This window comes from Fusarium graminearum, chromosome 1, assembly GCF_000240135.3.
Source record: "Fusarium graminearum PH-1 chromosome 1, whole genome shotgun sequence".
NCBI lineage: Eukaryota > Fungi > Ascomycota > Sordariomycetes > Hypocreales > Nectriaceae > Fusarium > Fusarium graminearum.
The window spans coordinates 10,862,910-10,879,384 of record NC_026474.1 but is presented as its reverse complement, the minus strand read 5'-3'; the positions used below and the strand labels follow the sequence as shown (position 1 = coordinate 10,879,384).

Sequence of the window (16,475 nt, the reverse complement as noted above, 5' to 3'; positions counted from 1 at the left end):
GGCATTATTTCAATTAGGCAGCTATCAACAAACACATCGCGAGACCAAAATTCGTTTTCACATCTCCACCCTCTGAAAATCACGAAACAAACACATCCTCGCAAAATCTGCCCATCATGGAGAATTCGCTCATTCTGCCTAAGCAACGAAAACGAGCCTCTCGAAGACGTACTGCTGAGATGAGCGATGATGAATGGATTGGAGGCAGAGTGGTACTAATGAAAGCCAGGACCGCACGCTCTAGGCCTGACGAGTCTGTAGCCTCAACGTCAAAGAGGCAGAAAATATATGCACAGCCCCGAGCAGCCACTATGATGCCACTTGATCTATCCAACTGGTCTCCTCCGATTTGAGACCTTCTCGGAAACAACCCCAAAGAAGACAACGAGTTGGCTGGTCCACAAAAACCCCAGACGATGGAGGGTAGGAAAACACCATTGGAATTCGAGACAATCAGACAGACACTCAAGGAGAAAGCAAGTCTCACGCCACGACAGCTCCAATGGCTATCAGGTCATATCAGAATCATGGACAACTTTGACGATGCCGAACTGGAGACTATATGCGAAATCAGAATTCTGAGCATTTTGGTCGCTAAAGGAGATCCTCTTGAAATCGCTAAAGGAACTCCCTTCACCGCACTGGACGAATTTCTAGCAAAGCGCAAAGACTATCACACCACAGTCGCAAATGGCAAGAAGCTCCGACGAATGGCTAGTTTACTGGGCCGATTTGACCCGATACCTTTCAACCCGCAATCATGGGAAATGAACTATGAGAGACTCCTGGGAAAGAAGGACACGGAGTGGCTGGCTCGCGTACTCCCACGCCCCCTACACATGTTGGTGGGCCACGACACAACTCAAGCCATCGCGGAACGAAACTCACGACGCATTTCCATTGCGTTTGCATGCGTTTGTTATCAGCACCATAGTCGATGGACTAGGTACCGCTGCTCCTTTTGAGTTAGGGACGCGGGTAACTACCTCCCGTCGGCTGCGGATTGGATCTTATTCACTTAGGGTTCCCGCGTGTTATGATCATTTTTGGACCTTTTTCTTTTCGAGGGGTGGCTGGACACGACTTTTAGATGGTAAATCAGAGGCTAAAACCTGATACAGGTCGTACTAGAAGGGAAATTTAGAACCCTTCGGTAGCATCACTCTCACAGGAGCCCCCCTTCCCCCCAGAATAGAACCTTAATGCACTCTTTTTCTTTAACCTTGCTTTTTTCTTTTGATGATCAATTGACGCAACTGTGTTGTAGTGTTTTATTTGTATGTTCTCTGAGTCAAACCCAAAGTCATGTCACCCCACTTGCAGGGTTAACCTTCTATCATTTTCTAGATACATCTCACAGGAGCCTTTGGTGTTGAACGACGTGTCTCGAACTTAAGGCTCTCTGTACTAGAACCACTTACTGGAAACAAAAGGGATGAATCGATTAGTTTAGTTCATACTATTTAGATTACAGTCTGTAAACTATCTTTTTATTTATATATCCCAATACTCAGGTCACCGCCTACCATGTCTCGCCCAAGACTGTCCCCCACTCGACATTACCATTCAAGCGGAGGAGGAAGAAGTTCCGGGTACCAAGCCGCACAACTCATGGCGGCAGCAGAAATAATGAACCAACGCAGATCTAGCGTAATCTTGTACTTGCGAGCATCTTTTTCTAACATTGTGATGGTGAAGGTGTGACCAGAAAGCATTGGCTTGCAGCCCTTATGTCCGGTAGCAATCCCAGAGGCATCCATGAAAGGAGGGCATCCCATTCTTTCATGATGAATTTGTGCTTCAGCCATATGCTCCATGTTGTTTTCGTCGGTTATACCGTCCATTTCTTCGTTCGGCTTCCTGAACCGTCGGTATAGCCACTGGAATTCGACCTCGACTTCCCATTCTTCATCTATAGAGTCGTTCCTTGACTCTTGAGTATCCGGACACCAGGAATCGTTTGGCTTAATGCTTAAACATTTCAGCCCTAGCGATGAACAGGACCAAGCCGCGGCGACTGACTCGCTGATATTGATCAAATTCCATTGCTTGTCCGAACTACAAAAATCATCCGAGTTGGACAAGAGACCATATAGGTCGTTGCATATCTCATCGGTGAAGAAAGCTTGGCAGGCGCCCATGACTAGACTCGTCTCGTATACATTGGCTTCGTTCTTGTTCCACGAGAAGGGGATAATATGGGATGCCCAAGAAGGAGATTCACCTGTCACTATACATCGATACTTGTTTCGGTAAGCACATGCGTATTTCTCCACCTGGTCGCAATAATCGTTTGGATTTGATATGTCTTTATACAACATGACGAAGTCTATAATATATTAGCACAAAGCATGCAGGATAACCTTGAGATGTACATTACTTACAGTGTCTGACTAGACTTGCGACAATGTTCAAATTGTCATGCAAATGCATTGACCCCTGGTTGCTGTCAAGGAAGCCACCATCTACCAAGGATTCGACAGGAACGAGTAGTGTGATAGCGATGTGGACTGCCTGTAGTCGGAAGTCTTTGTACATGGGTGGTAGACGGATTTGTGCCTGGATCCGCTTGGCACATTCGTAACGAAAGTCCTTGGTACTTTCCAAGTCAGTCTGTGGTAAACTCATATTTGGCGCGCGGGTGACGGAGGAATATGAGGTAGGAAAGTAATGAGACTTAACGCATCCGTGGTTCACTCAAAGCCATCGCAAGATTTTCCAATCACAAAATCGAACGATGGCGTCTTTTATCTTGTGATATCTCAGCATCCTTTGCAATATCACATACACTGCAATGTATGTGGCTGGCTGACAGAGCCAAATTGGAACTAGGGTGAGATCTCACACGCAAAGAATAGTAAATAAGATTCCACAAAATGCTGACATATGTATAATCGATCAGAATTCAACTCTGGAATAATTCAACTATAGTGATAGACTTCAGGTGCAAGTGAACCTTTTTCACGAATGAGGTTTGTGAACGTGATAGCTGGCTCTGTCTCAAAACAGCCAGACATGGTAATTTTCTATGAGGTTCCAGACTCGAAATATGTCTTTGATAAGGTGGAACGACATTTTGGTTGTCAATCACGACATATACGGATTGATAAATCACAAGGGGCCATAGTTCAGCTCTCTGGCGAGAGTTCACAACTTGAATTATCTATAAGAAGAGCCAAATCCTCCTTCAACATAGATACAACATCATCTAGCAATCCAACTTTGCACACACAAACCAACACTTTCAACATCCTACAATGGCTGCCCTCGTTCCTTTCCCTGAATCTGGCATTTCTGCCACTTACTCCCCATGGAGCAAGACCCTTCTTCTGGAAGCCAAGGGCAAGGTTCCTGGCTACCTTGCTGGAGCTTTCATCCAACGTGAGGACTGGGTTGGAGGGCTTCGCTTTTCTCTCAGGGCCTTCCCTCTTCTCTATCCCCAGGACTTTCCCCCTCCATCTTCCAAGCAGATCGATGCAACTCTGAAAGTCTCCATTCAACTTCCCCTCTCTTGGCTCAACAGCAAGACTGTCCTGTTTGAGACCGCCACTGCTGTTTACAACATCACCATCAAGTACTTGCTTGAGGGCGTCGGACCAGCTGACCCGCCAAAGAACGGTCTTACTTCTTCCAATGGTCAGGCCAATGGTCAGGACACTGCGCAAACTGATGAACAGACCGATGGAGGTCGTATTATTGGGAGCGTCTTGCCTCCTATCAAAGTTCCTCTTGCTGGAGGGGTGACCCACAATATCTCGGCTAGAGTCCCTGCTTCTCAAGGGGGCGCGATTGTCCCACTCCCGACAGTCAAGATCTCTTTCGACAGCGAGTTTATCAAGCTTGTTGATGCCTACTACGCTGGCGACTCCATCTTTTGGACGATCTCTTGGGAGAAGCTCCCAACTGAGGAGGGCAAGAACCCCCAGTCTGTCGACTTCACTACTAGCATCCCGCACACTCAGTTTGGAGGGCTGACCTCATGGACCCGTATTGTCCAGCCGTACACTGTTGAATTTTATGTCCTTGAGAAGTAGAGTGTTGTCAGTGGATGGAGTGCGGGGGAGTGGATGTTTTGAAGAGTGTTAGCTATGTTTTCTTTCTATAACCAGATTGAACCACCGTCGGAACAATGTACGGGTCATCTAACCCGATTTAGTTATTCTGTCGTTTAGTTATTTGCTTAATATTACTATCGTATTGTTTTTAAATTTCCTGCACTGTTCCACTATGGCCTTCAATAGATTGGTGCACCCTTCAATGACTAGCAAGACACACAACTGAATTGGCATACGCCTCGAAGGTTGAGCTAGAGCTGCCTGCAGACGGGTAGCATAAAAAACAGTACTGGTGTGGTGAGTGATGAAAATAGCAAATCAGCTTTAGTGTCTATATGGCTCGAGAAATCATCACTATTTTCGTCTGGACCTCTTTTAGTCCTGCTTTTATTTTATTCACATGCCCTGCTAGCGCTGTCTAATTTGGTCAACTTTAGTGGCATCTCGGCTCATCTCAGAAGCTAATTTTCCCTCTCCACCTTTCATCGTTCCCGACACCCTGTATATCTCCCTCACCCAACATCCATTATGCCACAAGAGCAGACACAAAATGGCATATCAGACGCTACCCTTCAGTCAAATGATACAGTGTCTAGAAATAAAAAGCCAAAAGATGCCTCGCTGGTCGACAGCTTCTCATGGGGCAATTTCACATGCATTCAATCAACCGGTGGCGTAGCCCTCATGCTATCAAAGACACCTTATCAATTCCACGGCTTACAGACTATTGGAGTCGTGATATTCATACTAAACATAGTTTTGTTCATTCTGTTTGTCTCAGCCATGACATACCGGTTTATACGAAAACCCTCAAGCTTTCGCGAATCTGTCATGAAACCTCCAGAAGCCTACTTTACTGGATCACTGTGGCTCTCGATAGCAACAATCATCATGGGCATGCAGGCTTTTGGCGTTCCTCATACCGGTCCCTGGCTCATTAATGTTGTCCGAGCGCTCTTTTGGATTTACGGCGCCGTCACTTTGACCTACAATATCGTCATCTTTGTCGTCATGTTTTCCATCGCACCCTTCGCTCCTGGTAGCATGAGCTCTCCGATGTTCTTGATGATCTACAACACCATGCTCACTGGTACTGTCGCTTCGGTAATAGCAGCTGACCAGCCTCCCCACCAGCGAGTGCCCATTATTGTTGCAGGAATCGCATTTGAAGGCCTTGGGTGGATATTGTGTCTTGTCTTCCTTCCCCACTTTGTTGGAAGCATGCTTGTCAATGGTCTCGGTCCCGTCAACCTCAGACCAGGGTTGTTCATATCTGTTGGTTCAGCAGGATATACCATCATTGCGCTCATCGGATGTGCCAAGGCCATTCCAGACGGATATGGATACTTTGCGAAGCACCCGACTGCCTTCGAGACACTAAACATCATGGCATTGTGGATCGGCGTATTCCTTTGGCTATTCACATTTTGGCTTTTCGCAATAGCATTAGTTGCGCACGTTCCCATCTTGATCTCCAAAATCAGCAGGGATAAATCCCGATCGCAGATGAGTTTTGCCCTGCCTTGGTGGGCAATTGTCTTTCCGAACGTGGGCTTCACGATTGCAACGGTGTACATTGGTGAAGAGTTTGAATCAGACGGTATATCTTGGGTGGCCACTGTCATGACGATATTTGTGTTTGCTGCGTGGCTGATGGACTTGTATTTACATATGAAGTCGATATTCCAGAAGCGTATTATGTAGGGAGTAAGTATTGTGCTGTATATTAAGCGGCTATTGATGCCGGCTTTGTGATACGTCAGACAGTCTGGGCCCAGAAGTGCATAATACAGACACAAGTCATTCAGATGCCGGGTCTGCTCTAGATAGAATATGTTCTCGGATCACTCTGTGCTACGTTTCATTCCTTCAAAAGTGGTTTACTTGCATTTAATATCGATGATAATCTCAATACTCCATACCCGCTCGCTATTTATTGCTTCAATTCAAACCACAAAAAATATCCCGCAACACCAACAAATCATTTAAACATCCAAATTTCATGGGCTAGAGCACTCAGAGTCGGCTCTCTCATCAACCTGTTCAATCCGGCCCGTCTTGACATCATAAACATACCCCGTAATAGGAACATCCAAGATCAACGGACTCTTCCGCAAAAAAGCAACATCATCAATAACACTCTGTCGCAAATCAGAAAAAGGCAGAAACGCCATATGGTCCACATCTTCATGCATCTCCTGCCGGATCTTGGCTCGGAAATCCGTGTCGGAGAAGCTCTGCATGCCACAGCCGGTCTGCGCGTGGGGTCAGCCGGGCCGGTTCAATCTGGTCCGATGATCGACACCACTTTGTGTCTCAGTCTCTCCCGAGGGGTTGGGTTGTCTTACATGGTGCATAATGATTATCTCACGCGTTCCGAGTAATTGCTGAGAAATCAGGATTGATCGGAGGGCTTCTACCGCGCGACCGCCAGCTGTGACATCCATGTCAGCTTTGCAGTAGATATCGAGATATTGGAGATAGTTACCGTTTCTGATGACGTGCGCATCGCCGATGTCTAAGCCGAGTACTTTTTCTACATCTAATCTGCTGTCCATACACGCTACCACTGCGACTTTTCTGGTACTTGTCAGACCCATCGAACCTGTTTTGTTGTCGCGCACCACTTACCGACGGGGTGGACCAGGTAGATGGGATTGAGTAAATGTCGCAGCGAACTTTTGGTTCGCAGCTTCAAACTCAGAAGTAACGGATGGGTAAAGAACTGGTGACGAGACTGCAGAAGTAGTGAGTGAATGCATCTTTGGTTTGAAGAAAGCAAATGTCATGGTGGACAAAATCTCAGTGACGCGGGGGAGATATCGAATAGGCAATCAAATCTCTTAACAAAGAGCCAAGACTCAATCTTGCATGAGAAACACAAATACTAAAAAGCGGGGTGAGAGCACAGTCTTATATACAAAAGCCAAGAGCCAAGAAAACGCCAATACATCCCATTATCAGAAGAAGAATAGAAGCAAACACATTAACAAGTCATGTGGCTTCTGTTGTCCTCCCCTTTCATCCGGCTACGTCAATCGGCGGGCTCCGATCTCCCCGCGTGGACACCCATCCGTGAGGTATTTTGTCTGAGATGCTGCACCTGTTGGTGTTGAGAGATCATGTCATGGAACAAAGAAAGATTACCGGCTGTCAGGTACACTACAAGGATGAGTCGGGACCGGATGTGGAGGAGGGTGGCAGCCATTAGGAATGGAGCTATTGATCAGTGTGCATATATGGCACCATGTTGCTCGGCGATAGCCTCACTCCGGCTTTGTTGGACCGAGAAGGGAGGTCAGATGCGGCAAAGGCACAATTACAGGTAGCCACATTTTCTGATTCAATATTGCCAATCTTTCATCTTGATTATTTATGCTGTGCTTGGTCGGCGTGTTACATTGGCTGTAGTCTTGAATCCCCGGAAGCTGACCATACCGAGTAACACCAATTCGCAGATACCGTTATCTTACGAAAATGAGACAAAAGGAGAATTAATTCCCTTGTAGTTATGTACAGGTTTATCTCGTTGATCCCATGTTATCTTGACCGCTGTGCTATGAGATTGATCGTAAATATACAAGTTCATGTCACAAACAATGTTAGACAATGTGTTTTCTGCCATAATACATCAATTTGATTTAACAACACACTACTCAGACTACCTATTGAACAATACTGAACTTCCACGGATAGTAGTCGAGATACAGAAATGAAAACCCACACCAAAACAATTAGATAAAGACGCACGCAGCTCGGCTATCTATAGCTCACATCGTAAATTCTCTGTAGTCATCCAAGTAAACCTAAATCGTGGAGATTTAGAGCATCTCCGAGAACCGTTATGTCTGGTCTGGTAGCTTCTTCGTACACTCTGGTCGTAAAAAAAGCCGCGAATGATACGAACGTAGAAGGTAATAAGACGTCTATAGCAGCTACTGCAGCGGGTGCGCAAGGAGGAAATATAGCCATTGCAGTGGCACATGCGGCAGACCCAACAGCACAACCCATGCCGGTCATCGTGCAGCAATGGCTCGTTTCCAACGTATCAGGTAAAATACTCACAAGCCGAAGTTCGAGTCTTCCATCCCCTGTAGGTTGATCAAGTGCAAGCCAAACCAGATCGATTCCTCGATGTCGAGCTCCAGTAACTATCAATGGGAACAGCTCTTCGGCAAACTTGAATTCGGTGTCCACCACAAGTGGTTGGTAGGCCGGTATGACAAGATGCAACACAGCAGTGATTCCATGTTCAGTAGTTGCTTTCAAAGCTTCTCTATCAGCCCTCATGCGCAAACAGATTGTCACGAGATCGTGATGATATCCGCCGAAACTGGGTCCAAGAGGTTGTTCAGCCTGCCTCTCCTCAAAAGCCGTATACCAGTCGGTATCGGGGTGCCAAACATAGAAGTATTGATAGTTCCCTCCCTTATCAACCCCATTGTCGTCAAAGGCCGACATCTCGTTCCGAACGAAACGGTGGACGTAGCTACCAAAACCACCTCCATCCCAACCTTGAACGGTGGAGACATTCGCAATGGCAAGTTCGGATCGGATAGACTCGAGGCTTGCACCAACCCGCCTAATTGCCTGGCCTACATCCAGTATTGCAAGAGGTATCGCTCCTAACGCTGCAGTCTGGAAGTAGCCGATGAAGTTTGGGGTTGAGTTGAAAGCGTCAGGGACAACGCGGATCTCTTTTCGTTCAATGATATTTTTCAAGTCCGACGTGAAGTGCTGCACATCCTCCATCGTGCGAGTGTGCTGTGTCGCTGCTTGTCCTGTCTTCCATTGGACATATGCATTGAATATCCACTGTGAAGCATCATAGCCGTGTTCCTGGATCAGAATCCTAATCGCTTCTGCCGAGAGGGATCCAATGAACATAGGGACAACGGCTGCACACATTGTGGCGGGGATGTAGGTGACTTGCCCTAGTTACTAGAAGGTACTTCAAGTCTTCTTAGACGAGTCGATGCCTCGAAACAAAATAGGTACCCAGTTTCCAAGGTGTTGAGTGAAAAAGGTTTAAAATGGAAGTGCGAAGGGAAATTGTGCTGTTTTTGAAAAAGGGGAATCGTAAGCGCCAGCCTTGTGTTATCGCAACCAACATTTCAGCGACCAACAGAGCGGCCATAAGAGAGACCAATCATGCATGCAAGCCTGCCTATTTTCAAGCTGCTGTAATGAGGCACAAACCTAACATTAGGTGTCAGCCTAGGTCTAGTAATTGGCCTTTACAGTAACATAGCCCGCAGGATCAAACTCACTCATGATGGAGGCCGCCGAGGAATTCAAGCAAACACTAATAACTCGGAAGGTAATTCAGATATCTGAGACTATTATGAATTGCCATCCGCAGGTCAAATTTCATTTCGCAGAATAAATAGACACGTTTGCTGTGACTCGGCGACAGACATTCTTTCATTGGGGGTTATTGATATCTATATTGTCCTTGTCCTTGACCCTGTCCTTGTCCTGGTGGCATGCCTCTTGGTGGTCCCTGCTCCCAAGCTTGTTTCTGCTGTGACGCATCGTTATTCCAATATTCGTGAACTGTCTGATTCTGCTCCGCCATTCGAGGCCATATCGATTCTGCTAACCGTGTATCCGTGGGTGATCGATTGACTTGGCTACTGGTATCAGGTACTGGCTCGTTCTTTTCTCCCATTCTCTTTTGAACCCTGGAAGATGCTCGCTTTCGCTTCTTGGATTTTCTTCGTCGATCGCAGAGGATGATTCCCATGATGAGTAGTAGAACGCCGACTATTACACAATTAGTTTTTATAGTTCATGTTCATTGTCGATGAACATACCTAGTACTCCTAGTGCAATGATAATTTCTAAAGCTCCAAAGATCTTGCCTCCGGGTAACCCTCCCGAGCTGACATCTGATTGAGCAGCTTCCTGCGTGACGGTCACGACAGGAATCTCGGTAGTAGCAGTAGCATCGGCTTTCGCAGTCGGTTTCGGCACGATAGTTGTAAAGATGGTTGTGTATTCAGAAGCGGAAATGATTCGGGACAGTTGTAGTTCGATAGCCTTATCGTCCATTGGAGCGAGAGAACAAAGGTCGTCGGTTTCGAATCCTTTTTTAGTCGGTTAATGTCGAAATGTAAAAGTCGCTACCAGAGCTGAGTGATCGTGTAATTACAAATTAAAAATGTAACCAAAATAAAAAAGGACTGTAAGAATAAGAATAAGAAATAGAATTATCACACCCAGATAAAAAAGAAATGAAAGTCGCTGCGTGATGCCAGATCAACGTGCAGAAAGAAAGGAAAGAAAAGAGAGGGCGAAAAACTGATACAAGACAGCAGACGTCGCGAAAGATATGGAGATTTTTTTTTCGTTTGGGATTATTTGTTTGTACCTATAGCAGTGTAACTATTCAGCTGAGATACCGCCAATTCAGACCAGTTTTGAGGCGAAACCGGGTGCTGCTTGAGGTGGCATTGTGAGACGGGGGATCAAACAGATGATCCCTGTCGGACGGCACAGACAGCAACGTCACAGGCTGGGTTGGCGCTACAAGGGGAAAGGGGAGGTTTCGAAAACAAAACACCAAGAGAATCTGTAGCGTTGTAGCTTATTTTTTGTCTTGTCCAATTATTACCATGCAGTAATACCAAGCCGGCTGTTGAAGCTTCCGTGCGGAGCAGACTGACAGGTTGACCAGGTTTCACATTTGGGTAGTAGTCATGCTCTTGGCTGGAGTTTTGTATTACGACGGGGCTTGCGCAACCATCTAGACTTTATGTCTCGTATAGGGCTTGATATAGATATGATGGTCAATGTGACCACCTGGACTCTCGGCTGATAGATTCCTCGTTGGAGCCAAGGGCCGGATACATGCAGATGGCACACCGACAAAGTGTTTCCGATTTCAGATTTTGGATGATCAATGCGTTGTTTATCTCGGATGATATTGCACTGCCCTACGGCTGTGTTTGGGTTGACTGGTGCATAAAGTTGGTGATGTGGACAGTGGTCGCGTGTTTGGTGTTTTGCGCGGACCACCAGTTTGCCGAGCTAGGCGCGCTGTCTGTCAGTGGGTTAATGGATTGCGTTAGTCTAACTGTCTGCGGGTCAGATATCGTCCCGGATAATCTATATTCCTCCCATGCCTCGGAAAACGGCAGCGTTAGAAGCTGGCAATATGAAGGAATGACGGAAAGAATATTAAGTAAATGTAAGAAAGCATCAGAGTGCTATTATTTTGCTTTGTAGTTAAGTGTCAAAGAATTAGGTTATGGCCGTGTTTCTGGGTTGCATTTGTGTTAATAAGTGAATGGTCGTGTGTTTGTCAGTGCATTGATAAGATCGAAACGTCCAAACAACGCCTGTATCCAACTCATGAACATATCACAAAGACGCAAAAGTCTAGCAAGACATTTCAATTTACAGTAGATAATATCAGAGTATTATTTAGCATTGATATCAATAGGAAGACTGGGTCAATGACTCAATACCACAGCCTTACATTCATCTTGTTCTTGCTGCAGGGTAACGTTCATGCAAGACATAGCGCAGTGACCACTGAGTGGTCTTCCACTGACTTTATCGACGGCATCTTATCGTGTCGTGCTGTATCTTATCGTATCTCAAAGTACAGGGATCTTAACCAAGATTCTGATTCACTTGTACTATGTACCAATTTCTCTGAAGGACACGCTAAAAGAACATTGCCTGCAGGGAAGTCTGCTGATCTTTGAAATGAGGTAGTGATTATAAGTCATTGAAAATCTAATTGAAAAGACTGTAAACAGAGGAAACATTTGCATGGCTGTTGAGCTATCACGTGACGTGGCTACACCTGCGATATCCTTCATGTTAAAACTCTCAGACGAATTGCTGTAACCCCAATACCCTAGAGCACCAATGGTATGTCTATTTTTAGCCACTACTCTTCAGTCTCATTTGATCTCATGGAATGAAATATTGCTAAACATTACATACACCAAACTCGTCTCGCACCACATTGTGATGTCTATGGTTGCTTTCTTGGTGGGCGTTCCGCTCTACTGGTACGACTGTGATGATGATTGTGGATTCTTATTAGCTTAAAGTGCGGGGCATTGGTATGTATTCTGATTCGCTCGAACCGATTACTCCAAATTGAATGACTGCCATTGGATCTCGGGCATCATTCCTGACGATACTATTCCCATCTCTACCAAGACTACCAACTAGCCACGCTATCCGTAACTGCCGCCCAGATGCGGGGTGAGCTACACTAGCCTCGGAGTTGGAAGCCAAGAATGCGGGCGTTGAAATGACTTTCTACAGTATATTATCCCGAGCCTCCGGGCATCGTTCGAGTCAAACATAGAATCAGCATCAGCCATGGCAATCGTCGACCTCCTCTTCACCTGGTGGTCTCTACCCATCGCCGCAGGACTCGTTGCTGCTTCATATCTCTACTCATATTTCATAACGTACGGCCATCTTCGCGACATCCCCGCGCCTTTCCCCGCGCAATTCTCAAATCTATGGCTTCTCTACGTCTGTCGACGCGGCGAGCGATATCGCGTCGTGGATCAGATTCACAAGGAGCTTGGCCCTGTTGTTCGCATTCAGCCGAATCATACTTCCATCGCTGATGCGGAAGCTATCGCGACAATCTATGGCCATGGAAATGGTTTCTTGAAATCGTGAGTGCCCATCCCATTTGTGGAAGCTCGAATCTAACGGATGGCAGTGAGTTTTATGACGCGTTCGTCTCAATTCGAAGAGGTCTCTTCAACACCCGCGATCGGGCAGAGCACACGCGTAAGCGCAAGCTCATCTCGCACGTCTTCTCAGCAAAGTCCATTAGTCAATTCGAACCCTACATTCACGCCAATCTTGAGCTCTTCGTCAAGCAGCTCGACAAGCTCGTCGCTTCCGGTCAGATGGCCAAGAACGGTAAGCGAGAAGCTCTCATGGATTGTCTTCCATGGTTCAACTACCTTGCCTTTGATGTCATCGGCGATCTCGCATTCGGTGTACCCTTCGGAATGCTCGCTAGCGGCGCTGATGTAGCTGAAGTGAGAGACACACCCGACAGCCCGCCGATTTATGCTTCTGCTATCGAGATTCTCAATAGAAGAGGTGAAGTCAGTGCCACGCTGGGATGTTTTCCTCAGTTGAAGCCGTATGCTCAATATTTACCTGATCCGTTTTTCAGCAATGGATTAAACGCTGTCAAGAACCTTGCTGGAATTGCCATCGCGCGCGTCAAGAACAGACTCGATAATCCACCATCGATTGAGCGAATGGATCTCCTCGCCAGATTGATGGAAGGAAGAGATGAAAAGGGCGAGCCGCTGGGCCGCGAGGAATTGACCGCCGAAGCCTTGACGCAGCTCATCGCCGGTAGTGATACGACATCCAATTCGTCATGCGCTCTACTCTACCATGTCACCCGAACACCTGGCGTTCTTGAGAAATTGCAATCTGAACTTGACAACGCGATCCCATCCGAAGTGTCAGTTCCCACGTACGACATGGTTCGTGATCTTCCCTACCTAGCCAACGTCATCAACGAAACCCTTCGCTACCATTCAACATCCGGCATCGGCCTCCCACGTCAAATCCCACCCAACTCACCCGGCGTTACCATCAAAGATCACTTCTTCCCACCAGGTAGTATCCTCAGCGTCCCAACGTACACACTGCACCACTCCAAAGAAATCTGGGGTGCTGATGCAGACGATTTTAGACCAGAGCGCTGGGAGAATCCTACGGAGTTACAAAAAACGGCGTTCAATCCATTTAGTCACGGACCTCGGGCTTGTGTGGGAAGAAATGTGGCTGAGATGGAAATGAAGCTGATTGCGGCGACGTGGGCGAGGAGATATGTGCCTGAGTTGAGGCAGGGAGTCATGGAGACGAGAGAAGGGTTCTTGAGAAAGCCGCTTGGGTTGGATATTGCTCTGATGATGAGGGAGTAGATGCTTGGTCTTGAGGAACGAATAGAAGAGTTGAAGATGTTTCAAGAGTGACAGCGATGAACACGAGATTCCATCATCATGTGGGATATCGTTGTGAGTAGATGGAAATGTTAAAGCACAGCTAATAGACGATTTTATTCATTACTCTAGTTCTATACTTATAAATAGACACTCATTCAATGGTATATAAATCTATTAAAACACAAACCCCACCCAGGTCAACGTTTACTTCCCAATTGACTGCAGCTGCTTCCTATACCAAACCTAAGATCATTAGCAAACATCCACATTCAGTCAAAAGTCAATACTCACAATCTCAGCCCCGGAGCCAATACTCTTAGGCCCAAATTTCTTCAACAACCAAGGCGTCTGAATTCTCTTCGCAAAAACCCTCGCATCATCATCCTTGACTTCCTTATTCAAGATGAGATTCGCCGGCAAAAACGGGTTTACGATAGCAGGCCTGCCAAGACCGATGAGATCACAGGCGCCTTCGCTCAGAGCCTCCTCCATGCCTGCGCGAGTGCGGAAACCTCCTGTTACCATTAAAGGAGTGTTGGGAAGTTTGGCGCGCATCTCGCGGGCGAATTCGAGAAAGAAGGATTCGCGCGCTGCTGTGCTGGCAGATTTCTTTTCGCCTGTTCCTGTAAACATCTAAATCACGTTAACATCAGTTTTAGAGTGAGAGGTATATGTTGACTTACAGTTGGGTTCTCCCAGCTTCCACCACTGACTTCTAAAAAGTCAAGTCCAACCTCTGCAATAAGCGTCATCTGTTCCAGACATTCCTCAAGTTCCTTGGGAGACTGATGATCCGCAGAGTTAAACTTTAAACCAACACAGAATGTCGCTGGTGTCGCGGCACGAATGGCCTTGCAGACGTCGACGATAATCTTTGCCCTGGCTGCTGGTGATCCTCCGTACTGGTCGGTTCTCTTGTTACTCTTCTCGGACAAGAACTGAGACAAAAGATATCCATGCGCGGCATGAATTTCAACACCGTCGAAACCAGATTCTGATGCGATACAAGCCGTTTTGGCAAAGCGCTGAACGACGTCTTCGATTTCTGCAACGGACATTTCCTTTGGTGTACCAAAGACCACAGTCGAGATAATCTTTGAAATGATATCATCCCCGATGTTCAGCGGCACGGCGCTGGGAGCAAGGTTCTTAGCCATGTAAGACTTAGTTCCTGCTCCAAGAGGAGATTGACGTCCAGGATGGTTGATCTGCATGAGAGTAGGAACGCCATTTTTACGACAAATGCCAACGAAATGTTTGTACGCCTCCAAGACCTTTTCTTCAGGAAGATCAGTGCTGATGGAGCAATCCCCAAAGCCACCGAGATATTTGTTATCGACCTGGACGTTTCCCGTCATGACCATTCCCCAGCCTCCTTCTGCCCAGGCACCGTATGTGCGTTCCATCTGTGCTGTCGTGGGAAGGTTTTGCCTGTCGGCCATTTCCTCAGCGAGGGCGGCTTTGATGAGACGGTTGGGGAGTGTGAGGCCGCATTGTAGCTGGAGGGGTTTTGAGAGTAGTAATTCTGACATTTTGAAGATGATGAATAGAAATTAGATTGTTATTTGTCAGTGGTAGAGATGTCGTCGTTATGTATAGAAAATCTCGCCATCCGCCGGACCCTGAGCCGAGGCCCGTGTCCGTGGACTATGGCCCAAAGAAGAAATAACTCCAGTGGACTCGGCCTGTAGTTGGTCCGTTATTTCGAGCCATGGAGACATTATTCATCCGATCCAATATCTTGGAAATTTAGAGGAGTTGGGTAAGTTCCCATAGAGGAATTCGTCGTAGACTGAATGTTTAGTAAGATATATGGTCTTTACAACCGTCGGTGAGGGATGGCGATGATGCCCATTGATTTTGCTAAATACATGTAATGGCAAACGCTAAAGCCAACTCAAAACTGTTACAGAACAGAATTTCGAAATGTGGACTGGTGAAAGGGAAGAACATATAATTCGCCTGAAGGCACGACGATGTCAGACTTATGATACACTAAGTTCTCGTACTAGGGACAATCGCAGTGTCATTGTCGCTGATAATATGGATTTGAACCTGCACATTGACATCCCAAAGACGCCGAATCATTTGACGACGCCATCTCTACCATTCAGATTCCCACAGAAAGATTTTCATTTTTTCACCCTCGACACAATCACATCTGCTACCCACCTCAACGTCACCGTCAACATGGCGGATCACCGTGCTTCGATGCAAGAGATGCAGCGTAACGTCGAAGTTCTTTGGAACAGGAGATCCAATGTTCTGAAAAGATAGAGGCGTTGATCTAATTTTAATATCGTAAACCGATGGAAAACCCAACGTCAAGTGAGAAGCTACAGGATATCTGGAACATTAGTCATTGGTCTAAGAAGAGTACATCGGCTTATGCCACTTCGACCATACTTCTTAGACCATTTATTTATGATGGCCTAAGCTTTAGGCCATATCTTCTGCTGCCCCC

General features: G+C 46.5%; 10 protein-coding genes across 10 annotated transcripts; 5 read left to right on the top strand and 5 right to left on the bottom strand.

Moving 5' to 3' along the window:
- Positions 1–416: 416 nt before the first annotated feature.
- FGSG_10457 (uncharacterized protein) lies at positions 417–1,131 on the top strand (the record flags this gene model as incomplete). The annotated part of the gene is made up of 2 exons (XM_011321134.1): positions 417–946; positions 1,122–1,131. The coding sequence occupies 2 exons, from the start codon at positions 417–419 to the stop codon at positions 1,129–1,131; spliced, it is 540 nt and encodes a 179-aa protein (XP_011319436.1).
- Positions 1,132–1,449: 318 nt separating this feature from the next.
- Positions 1,450–2,628, bottom strand: FGSG_10456 (uncharacterized protein; the record flags this gene model as incomplete). Its single annotated transcript, XM_011321133.1, has 3 exons — positions 1,450–1,459; positions 1,564–2,329; positions 2,385–2,628. The coding sequence occupies 3 exons, from the start codon at positions 2,626–2,628 to the stop codon at positions 1,450–1,452; spliced, it is 1,020 nt and encodes a 339-aa protein (XP_011319435.1).
- A 604-nt stretch (positions 2,629–3,232) lies between these two features.
- FGSG_10455 (uncharacterized protein) lies at positions 3,233–4,176 on the top strand. Its single transcript, XM_011321132.1, has one exon. The coding sequence runs from the start codon at positions 3,258–3,260 to the stop codon at positions 4,032–4,034; it is 777 nt and encodes a 258-aa protein (XP_011319434.1). The 5' UTR covers positions 3,233–3,257; the 3' UTR covers positions 4,035–4,176.
- Positions 4,177–4,838: 662 nt separating this feature from the next.
- FGSG_10454 (uncharacterized protein) lies at positions 4,839–5,881 on the top strand (the record flags this gene model as incomplete). Its single annotated transcript, XM_011321131.1, has 3 exons — positions 4,839–5,655; positions 5,733–5,762; positions 5,823–5,881. 3 exons carry the CDS (start codon positions 4,839–4,841, stop codon positions 5,879–5,881), a joined length of 906 nt encoding a protein of 301 aa, XP_011319433.1.
- A 132-nt stretch (positions 5,882–6,013) lies between these two features.
- FGSG_10453 (uncharacterized protein) lies at positions 6,014–6,910 on the bottom strand. Its single transcript, XM_011321130.1, has 3 exons — positions 6,544–6,910; positions 6,404–6,489; positions 6,014–6,310 (listed from the first exon to the last, which is right to left on the bottom strand). The coding sequence occupies exons 1-3, from the start codon at positions 6,653–6,655 to the stop codon at positions 6,056–6,058; spliced, it is 453 nt and encodes a 150-aa protein (XP_011319432.1). The 5' UTR covers positions 6,656–6,910; the 3' UTR covers positions 6,014–6,055.
- Positions 6,911–7,825: 915 nt separating this feature from the next.
- Positions 7,826–8,963, bottom strand: FGSG_13762 (uncharacterized protein; the record flags this gene model as incomplete). Its single annotated transcript, XM_011321129.1, has 2 exons — positions 7,826–7,861; positions 8,121–8,963. The coding sequence occupies 2 exons, from the start codon at positions 8,961–8,963 to the stop codon at positions 7,826–7,828; spliced, it is 879 nt and encodes a 292-aa protein (XP_011319431.1).
- Positions 8,964–9,489: 526 nt separating this feature from the next.
- FGSG_13761 (uncharacterized protein) lies at positions 9,490–10,109 on the bottom strand (the record flags this gene model as incomplete). Its single annotated transcript, XM_011321128.1, has 2 exons — positions 9,490–9,821; positions 9,872–10,109. The coding sequence occupies 2 exons, from the start codon at positions 10,107–10,109 to the stop codon at positions 9,490–9,492; spliced, it is 570 nt and encodes a 189-aa protein (XP_011319430.1).
- A 2,292-nt stretch (positions 10,110–12,401) lies between these two features.
- FGSG_10451 (benzoate 4-monooxygenase) lies at positions 12,402–13,990 on the top strand (the record flags this gene model as incomplete). The annotated part of the gene is made up of 2 exons (XM_011321127.1): positions 12,402–12,696; positions 12,792–13,990. The coding sequence occupies 2 exons, from the start codon at positions 12,402–12,404 to the stop codon at positions 13,988–13,990; spliced, it is 1,494 nt and encodes a 497-aa protein (XP_011319429.1).
- Positions 13,991–14,136: 146 nt separating this feature from the next.
- Positions 14,137–15,543, bottom strand: FGSG_10450 (uncharacterized protein; the record flags this gene model as incomplete). Its single annotated transcript, XM_011321126.1, has 4 exons — positions 14,137–14,142; positions 14,199–14,243; positions 14,303–14,644; positions 14,695–15,543. 4 exons carry the CDS (start codon positions 15,541–15,543, stop codon positions 14,137–14,139), a joined length of 1,242 nt encoding a protein of 413 aa, XP_011319428.1.
- A 394-nt stretch (positions 15,544–15,937) lies between these two features.
- Positions 15,938–16,288, top strand: FGSG_13760 (uncharacterized protein; the record flags this gene model as incomplete). Its single annotated transcript, XM_011321125.1, has 1 exon — positions 15,938–16,288. The coding sequence occupies one exon, from the start codon at positions 15,938–15,940 to the stop codon at positions 16,286–16,288; it is 351 nt and encodes a 116-aa protein (XP_011319427.1).
- Positions 16,289–16,475: the final 187 nt, after the last annotated feature.

What these genes read in the sequence shown, in the direction of transcription:
- FGSG_10455 (XM_011321132.1), top strand. Translation starts at nt 3,258, where the DNA reads ATGGCTGCCCTCGTTCCTTTCCCTGAATCTGGCATTTCTGCCACTTAC.
- FGSG_10453 (XM_011321130.1), bottom strand. Translation starts at nt 6,655, where the DNA reads ATGGGTCTGACAAGTACCAGAAAAGTCGCAGTGGTAGCGTGTATGGAC. An exon ending in TGCGCACGTCATCAGAAACG is followed by an intron (nt 6,490 to 6,543) that starts GTAACTATCTCC and finishes TGGATGTCACAG; the next exon opens with CTGGCGGTCGCGCGGTAGAA. An exon ending in AGATAATCATTATGCACCAT is followed by an intron (nt 6,311 to 6,403) that starts GTAAGACAACCC and finishes CCCCACGCGCAG; the next exon opens with ACCGGCTGTGGCATGCAGAG.